At 39.3% G+C, this 10,547-nt stretch overlaps 1 protein-coding gene across 9 annotated transcripts in view; it reads right to left on the bottom strand.

The window, feature by feature from the left end:
* Positions 1-7,105: 7,105 nt before the first annotated feature.
* The window catches only part of Pias2 (protein inhibitor of activated STAT 2), a 90,535-nt gene continuing 87,093 nt past the window's right edge, over positions 7,106-10,547 (bottom strand). For 3 of the 9 annotated variants that reach the window (XR_001782348.2, XR_001782349.2, XR_003952503.1), the window contains exon 14: positions 9,292-10,201. Coding sequence is in view for 6 of the 9 variants with exons in the window: in XM_006526423.3 (XP_006526486.1) it covers positions 10,022-10,204 (183 nt within the window). In the remaining 3 variants the exon portion in view is untranslated. Of the gene's footprint in view, positions 10,205-10,547 lie in introns of all 9 variants that reach the window. The other 6 variants (NM_008602.4, NM_001164168.1, XM_006526425.3 and 3 more) reach the window with 4 other exon arrangements.

The following is a 10,547-nucleotide window of genomic DNA, read 5'->3' as shown; positions in this document are numbered from 1 at the left end:
CATGTGAAAAGAGGGAAACTCAATTAAGAAAATGTCTCAATAAGATCAGGCTGTAGGCAAGCCTATAGGGTATTTTCTTAATTTGTGATTGATGGAGGGCCCAGCCCATTGTAGATGGTGCCACCCCTGGACTGGTAGTCCTGGGTTCCTTTAAGAGGTGCACGCCTTTAATCCCAGCACTCAGGAAGCAGAGGCAGACAGATTTCTGAGTTCAAAGCCAGCCTGGTCTACAGAGTGAGTCCCAGGACAGCCAGGGCTATACAGAGAAACCCTGTCTCCAGAAACAAACAAACAAACAAACAAAAAGAATGGCCCCTGTAGGTTCATGTTTGAATGTTCATGTCCATCCCATGTATGTCATCCCCATTATTGTCTACACACACATACACACTCACACAAACGACACATACACAGTTGTTGAAACTGTTTGGAAAGGATTAGGAGGTGTGGCCCTCTCGGAGGAAATGTATCATGGGGAGTGAGCTTTAAGGTTTCAAAAGCCCAGGCCAGTCTCATCTTGTCTCCCCTCCCCTATTCTTATTCCCTCCTCTCTTCTCTTCTTTTCTCTCTCCTCTCTCTGCCTGCTGCCTGTGGATCAGTATGTAAAGCTCCTAGCTCCATATCTAGCACCATGCCTGCTTGCCTGTTTCCCACCATGATGATCCTCTGAAATTAGGCACCCCCCCCCCCCGCCCCAAGTAAATGCTTCCTTGTGTAAACTGCCTTGGTCATGATGTTTCCCCCAAGCAACAGAATAGTAACTAAGACAAGTGATTATGCTCAATATGTGTTGAAAGTTCTATCTGGTAGAGTAATCCAAGAAAATAAAAGGCTGAATAGGCTAAAAATGAAATACTAAAATTGCATCTCTAAAAACTAACAGCGAACAAGGGTAATGACAAACAAACCAGAACAAAAAAAGCACCCCACAGCTTTATAAACACTCTCAAAAAATTAAAATTATATGTAAAAATATAATAGGCATACTGAGTTTATATGTTAAAAGCTACAAAAACTAGAGGAAAAAAATCTAAGAACAAATGTATTCTTCATGTGGGTTTTTTTTCAACCATCTTCCCCTAAACTATAATAGATGTTAAATAGTTAACTAAATCTCAGCAGGACATTTTGTGGACTCATGCTGATATTCTTCTAAACTGTACATAGAAAAGACAAAAGAACAAGAAGAACTGCTTTAATCTTTCTTTTAAAAGAACAGAGGGCTATGTGGCTCAGTGATGAGAGTGGTTGCGTTGCATGGGCAAGGTATTCAATCAACTCTCAGCACCAAACCACAAACAAACGGAGAGGAAATCAATCTATCCCAGCTTCACGATACAACTTCAATAATCAAGATTCTAGATTGTGTTATATCAAGCCGGGCATGGTGGTGAATGCCTTTAATCCCAGCACTTGGGAGGCAAAGGCAGGTGGATTTCTGAGTTCGAGGCCAGCCTGGTCTACAGAGTGAGTTCCAGGACAGCTAGGACTACACAGAGAAACCCTGTCTCAAAAAGCAAAGCAAAACAAAACAAACAAACAAACAAAAAGCAGGCTGAGCAAGCCAGTAAGCAGCACCCCTTCAGACCTCTGCATCTACTCATACTTCCAGGTTCTTGCCCTGCTTGAGTTTCTGTCCTGATTCCCTTCGATGAACTGTGGTGTTGAGGTGTAAGTCAAATATACCCTTTCCTCCCCACAAGTTCCTTTGGTCATGGTGTTTCATCAGAGCAACGTAACCCTAACCAAAAAAAAAAAAACAAAACAAAAAAAAACCAAAAAAAAAAACCAAAAAACAAAGATTCTATAAACCTCACTTTACAAAAGGAACCTGAGTCACAGGGAAACTAACTTTGCAAAACTCCCAAGTGATAGAGGCATCCTTCAAACAGACAGGCGGGCACAAAGTACACAACACACCAATACCATATATTTTGAATTATAAAACACATACTTTCAGCTTAGTTTATAAGTGGGTCTCTGACATTTGTGCCTGCACTTCAAGTTCTTCTTCCATTGGGTTACCCTGTCTAGCTTCAATGTGGTTTTTGTTTTATATCATATTTTATTGTTATGTTTGGTTATTATTGCATACGTTTGTTCTATTGAAACACGGTAGAGGGGAAACTATAATCAAGATATATGAGAAAAGAATCTATTTTCAATAAACTAAAAAATTCAAAAAAGTTAACTCATGATGAGTCAGTTACAAATTTAAGTTAAAATTATAAAACTCAGGAAATACAAATAATTTCCTTACTGTACTACTTAGGGCTTTGATTGTTATGATAAACACCATGATCAAAAAACAACTTGGGGAAGAAAGGGCTTATTCAGCTTACAATACCAGGTAACAGTCTGTCCCCAAGAGTAGTCAGGTCAGGAAACCAGGACAGGACCCTGGACACAGGACTGAAGCCGAATCCATGGCAAGTGCTGCTCACTGACTGCTTGCTACCCATGGCCTGCACAGCCCAGGAGTGACACCACTCACAATGGGCCAGGGTAGTCATGTAAATCATCAACCACAGACTTGCCTACGGACCAATCATATTGAGGCATTTTCCTGCTTAATTAAGGTCCCTTCATTCCAGATAACACTACCTTGTGTTAAGATCTAGCCAGCCAAACTACCTTGGATTTGGTAATGGAATCTTAACCATGACTCCAAAAACATAAGCAGCATGGGAAAGAAATAAACTAGACCCTATCAAAATTTAAAACACAGATTTTGAGGGTATCAAGATTCCGAAAAGATACTCCTCAGACAGGAAGTCTATGCAAATTAGTCTATTAAGGACTGGTAGCAGCAAACAACAGACCTCTTACAATTTAGTAAGACAAATAAACAATAAAAATGTGGGCAAAGAATTTGAATACATTTTCCCCAAAGAACACATACAACTGACTAGCTTATAAGGCCGGAGTTCAATTCCCAGCATCCATGTAAACAGGCAGGTATGGAAGTGTGTGCTTGTACTTTCAGCACTGGAGGGGTGGCAGAAACGCAGGCAGTTTCTTGGGACTTTGCTAGCCAGCTGTCTTTGACTAATCCTAACCCATGAGCCCAGGGTCCCAGTGGGAGACCTTTTATCAGAAAGGAGGGAGAGATGAAGAAAAAAGGGAAGAGAAGACAAGAGGAAGGAAGGAGAAGCAAACAAGGTGCACTGCTCCTATCCTCTAGTCTCCACATATGTACATATGCACACATCAACCCAGGAAAACATGCCCACAACACTGAGTACATGAATGAGCATAGCAACATAATCATAACAGCAAGCATAGCTCAAATGCCTCTGATGAGAAAATAGGGAAACAAATGTGTGAGGAGCGGGTGTGACGACAGTCCCAAGAAGGCGCCAGGGACTGCAGCTAAGTCTTATGACTTGCACCTGACTTCCTCATACACCTGAAAATAAGCCACAACCATCATGAGAGCTGCGCAGGTGTACCAGGATACTGGCGAATCCATTTTGGTGGAGATATGCCCCTGCTGCCCTAATTAGCTGAAGCTGCGTACCTGGTAAGGTGACGTGGCCTGTTGTGAGTGGATGAGGGCTGAGAGTATATAAGAGTGAGAGGCCCGGGTTAGGGAGAGGATTATTATTATTGGGAGATATAAACAAAGAGAAAGGAGAGAAAGACTGAGGTTTGCTGAATAAACTGCTGTTAGAAGGACTGGTGGTCTTGTCATTCTTGCTGGTCGAGCGTGGACGCGACACAAATGTACATACATGTAAGGAACAAAGCACATATACTTACTACAGCTTGGGCGAAACTTGCAGACCTAGGCTAAATTAAAGCTGCCATCGAACACAGATATTCTGATTCAATGTACACAAAAAGTTGAAACAGGCATCTGAGACCGGAGGTTAACAAGCTGGCTGCCTAGGGCTTGGTGAGGGTATGTATAGTATGATGAGAAATTAGGAGGGGTGCTAGTGAGTGTGGTGTCCTTTCAGCCTGTTGTATGGCAACCTGTCTATATCTTATCTAATATCATCTTTGGTCATCAGGTTAACTTATTCATGTTTCTATTTAAAGTCCTGAGTCTAATAGTGGGTCAGTTTACCAGCTTCAAGACTAAAAATAAATTATATTTATACATGCTACCTTCCTTCCAATTATACACTTCTGTAACCCACTCTAAATATGTTTCTTTTGGGTTATTTTTTTATTCTTTCTTTTTATTTATTTCTGCGTTTCTTTCTCGTAAATTGCTGCTGCTATGTGAATATTCAACAAGTATTAAATCTGCATATTCAGCGCAAGCCAGGTGCAAATGGTTATCATTGTTTCTTCACTAACAAATATGGAATATCCATCACGCATGACATACTATTATTGTGGGCTACAAGCAAAACCACCAGGCTGTCATGGAGCTTACAGTTTAGCAGAGGCTAACCAATAGCACAACCACCATTTGCAGGATATAAACAGGGTAAAGATGCAAGGCCCCTGAACAAATGATTAAAAACCAACTCAGTACTTAGATGTAGGATATTGGACAAGTCCTTTTGAATGTTTCCCTATCTGTAATGTAGAGGAAATGATCTAAGTTTACAACAAATCATTCCCGTTTAATGTAGTTTGAAAAACTCTCTCTCACCAGCTCACCTATTTGAATGTTTAGTCTTCTGCTGCTAATGCTGGTGGGGAAGTTTACAGAAACCTTGAGGTGGAACACTGGGCAAAGAGCATTCACTGCCGACTCTGAGGTTTCGTAGCCCAGACCTATTTCCTGTGCTAAGATGGAATGTGCCCATGACTTTCTGACCATGATAACTGTATTTCTTCTGTAACTTTAAAGCAAAATAAATCCTTTTTCTTAGTTTGCTTTGTGTTGGAGATATTTTAACAAAACAACAGAAAAGAACTAATATATTCTTCATAGGAAGCTCTCCAGGGCTATTTCACAAGGCCATTCAGCTATCCCTCCTGGAGGCAGACTTTACAACAGCAGGTCAGCAACTTCCTCTTGAGCAAGCAGAATAGAAGACACTGTGGGGATGAAGGGCTCAAGGTGGTACTGCTTGGTAGCAGAAGCAGTGAGGTGATTACAGGAAAGAGATAAGATGTAGCAAGGCTAGTTAAGGAGAGAATGGGCAACTGTGACTAAAAAGAATGTACACACTACAGAGGAAAGGCAAAATGGTTGACAAGGCAGGTCACACTAAACTGTCTCCTATAAAAGACTTGCACTGTGCCTGTCAATAGCAGCAAACACAATCTTGTTCCCAATGACCAGAGTAGGATACCTGACCTGTGCTTCAATTACTGTGGTCATCATCTGAAACTAATTGTTGTCTACAGTTTCACTCTAGTTTCCTAAACCCTACAAATTAGCAACACCTTAATTGAGAGGAAAGATTTTCTTCTTCAGTTGGTTCATGCCAGACTCCCTAGGTCAGTGTTCACCCTGTATTCTGCCAAGCACACTTTAAGATGACCAAAATAAAAAGAGTATCTCATCCTAACCCAGAACTTTAATACTTCAGTTTTAGAAAAAAAGGAAGCTGTAAAAGCCATAAACCAAAAGAAGCAGCCAGTCAAAGAAATAAAGTAGATGCCTATTAAAGTACTGTATCGTAGCCATCTGAACACATTAACCTACCTGGTTTTAGTTTCACTAGGTAGCGTGAGGAGATTCCCCGGCCTTTGCCTGTAGAGTGCAGAGGATTTGATTTGGAGCTCACAAGTAAAAGATGTCTGAAATCCAACCTAATACCCTGAGTTTGATACTTGGTACTCACATGATGGCAAGAAAACTGACTCCTGTACGTTGTTCTGACCTCCACTCACCTGGTGGCTCAGTAATCAAATAAACACTTTAGAAATGCAAAGTGAAAGGCAGATGGTTCTACTGTTTTGGCATTACCATCTTCCAGTTTAGTTGGCCTGTCTTTATCCCAGCAAATCCTGTTGGCATTAGTTCAGAAAGAAGAATGGAACCTACAAGAGCAGATGGCAGCTTAAGGGCTGGCCTTACCACAAATGGTTTAAGAACAAACCAAAACAACAACAACAACAAAAATCAAAATTTGGTCTGACAAGATAATGCTATCTTCATAGGGCTGAGTAAAACCGTGTAAATAGTAAGATGGGTGTCCACCCACATACAAAAGCTTCAAGAACACGTCACACAAGGGCGGGGCGGACAACTCTCCATGTCCATTTATCTTGTATCCATGGATCCAAAGCAGAGTTTAACTGCCAACAGGAGGGCTAAGATTGTATTCTGAGAACAGACTTCTATTCCCTAAAGTGTACCACCTATTTACAAAATTATTTGTATTAAGCATTATATTTAAGATGATTTAGCCTGAGAGTATAAATGTCTGTTTTATGACGAATGGCAAAAATATTTATGAAAATACTATGTCATTTTATAAGACTCAGGCATTTGTGAATGATTGATTGTACTGGAGGGGAATTCTAAAAATCACTCTCCTACACACACTGAGACAACTCTGTATTTAATATTGAAAGGTTGGGGGCTGGAAATACAGCTCAGAGGTTAAGAGCAAATATTACTCTACAAGGGGACCTACATTCAGTATAGTTCCCACCACTCACATCAGTTGGCTCAAAACTGCTTGGTAACCCCAACTCAAAAGAATCCAAGGCCCTCTTCTGGTGTTCACACAAATATGCACATAACAACCTTTTCAGGATATCTGCTGGTGTGTATGATGTGCGCCCTGCAACTATTAGAGGTGGTTGTTTGTTTTCTTTGGTTTTCTCCTTTGTCTCAATTCTCAGCAATGAACATACATTACTGACAAACAAAAAACAAACAACAAAAACATTACTCAAGGCAGGCAAGGACGAATGGGCAAAAATTCTGATCTACCTGTATCTGCTGCTTTTGTAAATTATGATATAACTGCTAACAAAAAGATACAAAACAGTCACTTACCAAGAGCATTAATCTCTGAAACAGCAAAGAAATTCTTCAAATCTTTTCTACAAGTTTCATCCTAATATATGAAGTATACCAAGAAAGATACTGAGTCAGACCCAACAATCAGTAGCCCTCCAGATGGCAACTCCAACTCCCACACTACCTGGACCCAGAGCTACTAAAATCAATGTCAGACTCAAATTAAATGGGCACTGATTTTTATTTTTAAGATGAAAAAAATGTGGGAAATAAATTATGATTTTCCATAGAACTGGAGATAAACTTCCAAGAAAAAAAAAGTTTCTAAAAAAAGAACTTATTTTTTCTTTTAAATAATCAAGCAAAGATAACTGAAAACAACAACAAAAATTACTTTATGAAAACCAACCTTACTTAAAAAACACAAATGCAACTAATGAATATCTTTATTCGCAAAAGTCAAAGGTGAGTGTCCAGGACTGATTGAAGACACATTAGGTCAATATTTTAAGTCTATTGACTTAACTTCATTCAACATGACTGTTTAAATTCAACACCTTCCCTTCAAATTCACTACTACTCCTCTAATGGAAGCTTGTGTGATGTAAAAGGTTAGGACCAACGGATTACAATCACTATCCCTTACCTATGATCATGTTTTCATTAGTGTTCTAGAACAAACTAAACTTATCTGACCTATTTCATTTGCCTTTACAATTGTCTCAGAACAGATATCAAGTATTAAGCTAGCTAGTGAGAGCTGTGCAGCAGCTATACTGCCTAACGTTAAGTAAAGCAAGAAAGCCCGTTCATAGGTCTATGTGTATTTTTTTAAAAAGGAGGTGGGGTGGGGATGAAAATGCAGGTTGGCCAAGTGACTACAGCATTAGCCACCACTCCTTGGGTGTAGATATCTCAGATAATGGCGAGGTGGAAGATCTCTTAATTCTAGTCTATCTAGTTAAACAGAAATCTGCATTACAGAGACTCTGCTTATCAGGATCTTCATAAAACGTGACATTAAGGAAAGAAGAGCTTTGCAACAACCATGTAAATACAGAGCCAAGTGCAGAAAGAAAATACTTGGTATGCCTTCAGAGACAGCTGCAAAGCAATCCCAACTTTAATATGCTAGTCAACTAAAGTGACTTCGTTTGTAATTTCATGAACTGTTGACATGCAAAGTGACAGATGCAGGACAACGACAAAAGCAGAGGCATGTTACGAGAGCTAAGGAAGCACTGCAACCTTCAGTACTCATGGGACTTCAGTGACCCCTAGTGAGGAGTCCTCGAGACTCTCCTGGGTAAACAGAATGATGGCAACTGCATCACTTCTTTATAACACACCACACTACAGAAGCCAGGTTATTTTTCCTGGTTACGTGGGTAACAGAAACTGGCTCTGTATGTAAAGCAGCAATAGCAGAACATCCTAGGGGAAGAAACCTTTACCTGGGCTGGCTAAGGTCAAGCAAGCCAGGGGCCACAATGCAGTAACCACTGTGATCGCAGGGGTTTGCTTTGCTTTCCATATCTTTGATGGCTCGAAAGCCCTATCAAAAGGGAAGATCATCAAACACGAGCAACTGAAAGCAAAGTAGGAAACATGTGGACAACTCCGCAGACGTACAAAAGGTGCACAGAGGCCATGAAAGTTTGAGAAAATAAAACACCAGCCACAGCCAGGGAAAAGCCAGCTCACTAGAGCTCCACCAATGCTGCAGTGGGGAACATGTCCCTGTTTGGGTGGAAGTAGAGCCATTATGTTAGTAGTTGAGAAATTAAGAGTAGCCACTTAAAAAAAAAGCTTTAAGTCGACATAGCAAAAGTAGAGATCACTAGGCATCAGGAAAATAATAAATTTAGGAAACTAAAAATTAAGGAACCTAAATGAAGCAAGTGGTAAATACGCCCAGCACTGCCACGTGAGAGGTGTGTTTTAAAGTGGGACTTTGGGCACTTTTGCTCAATTCATTTCAAATATTTGGTGTGTGTGTGTGCTCACAAAAGATTTCTTTTAAAAAAAAAATTAGGAAAATGAGATTTAGTACCACCCTCTGTCATTTACCACTGACTTTTCTTTAAACTTGAAAGTCACTGCTGAAATTATATTGATGAGAATTATGATCAGAGATCTTAAATATAATTTATGTATTAGTGCCATTAAAATGGGAAGAATTCCAACCAAGATAGTATACTACATTATCCTGTAAAATATATGAAATCAATTAAATTCTTAGGAAGAATTCAGTTATTTCCACCTCTAAGTATGTTCTGATGTTTTCCAACATTAAATATTTTTGAACACTGTGAAGAAAATCCTACCAGTATTCTAGCCACAACTTAACTCAAGCATATTTCACTCAAAGGATGTGACTTTCTGGGGGAAAAAAAAAGTCTCAAGTCTGCAGAAAATTCTACAAGAATGTATAGTAACCCAAAATAAAATAACACTTTATATCAGAACATCTGTGTAGTATTCTTAAACATAATTATAAAGAGCAACCAAGTCCCAGCACTTTACTCTGCACATATCAGCAAACAACATCAAAGCGTAAACGACAAGAGAAAAATGCACAGTACAAAGATTATTTGCTTTGATGGGATCATGAAGAACAGAAAACCTAAAGAAGAAAAGTAGAACCCAAATTCTGGCCAGTTATTGACACTTCATTACTTCAACAAAATAGAACAAATCTCCATAGAAAGTATTCATTCAGGAAATAAGACTTCTTCTATTTTTCCTTCATACTGGATTAAACAGAAGTTGTTGTTAGTCTATATCAGTGATTACATCTTTAATTAGAAAAGTTAACTATTTACATAACTTTATTGCTGTTTATTGTAACAAAAGATTAACTGGTGTGTAGAATCCATCCAGTAACGTAGAAACTGAAATCAACTGTCCCACAAGCCACCGTTGTGGATGAGATAGATCTGATGCTCCATGTACAGCATAAGAAAAGTCCTTGCATGTCATCTGGTTCTTGCTGAAGTCATCGATGTTCATCTCTCAGAGAGCAAAGAATCCATTTGACATTTCAATAAATATTAAGTTGCAAAAATCAGCTTCCATGGACTAAACATCCAAGAAAGAGTTTTGATGAATGATTCCCAGAATCAAGTATGTCCGCCTTTAGTCCAAAGAGATGATGTCAGGAATGTTCCTCCCACTGCTGGTTATGACCCCTGTCTCACTCCTGCTGCTGGATGAACTAACGTGAGTACTGCTTTCATGGGGGCTGGTGGTGGTGACAGACGTACTGCTTGCTGTTAAGGGTGAGGTGAGACTATCCAAAAACATAGGAGGACAGTACTGCTTGAAACAAACAATGATGCTGATGAGGAAGAGGCTACATTGGTCTTAAATAAAGAGACTAGAAATTGTTAGATATGTACAACTGACAGCCAAAAGGTCAAATCCTGGTGGGATTCAAAAATAGCAAATTTTCTATTTAAGTGGAAGACAGAATGGACTAGATATTTTACATTCTTTACTGAATGCCACACATTCTTAATTAATTGTCTTGAATGTGCAGAACTTGTTTATTGATCATATCATATATATATAGGGAAAATGTCAAAAATAACTGAAATCAGATCCCACCCACAAATTATGACTCAAATTAAACTAAAAAACTACTTAATAATTGAAACAAAAT

Source organism: Mus musculus, chromosome 18 (genome assembly GCF_000001635.26).
Source record: "Mus musculus strain C57BL/6J chromosome 18, GRCm38.p6 C57BL/6J".
In the NCBI taxonomy this organism is placed as follows: domain Eukaryota; kingdom Metazoa; phylum Chordata; class Mammalia; order Rodentia; family Muridae; genus Mus; species Mus musculus.
Note: the sequence above shows the minus strand (reverse complement) of the source record. Positions and strands in the feature narration are given on the sequence as shown.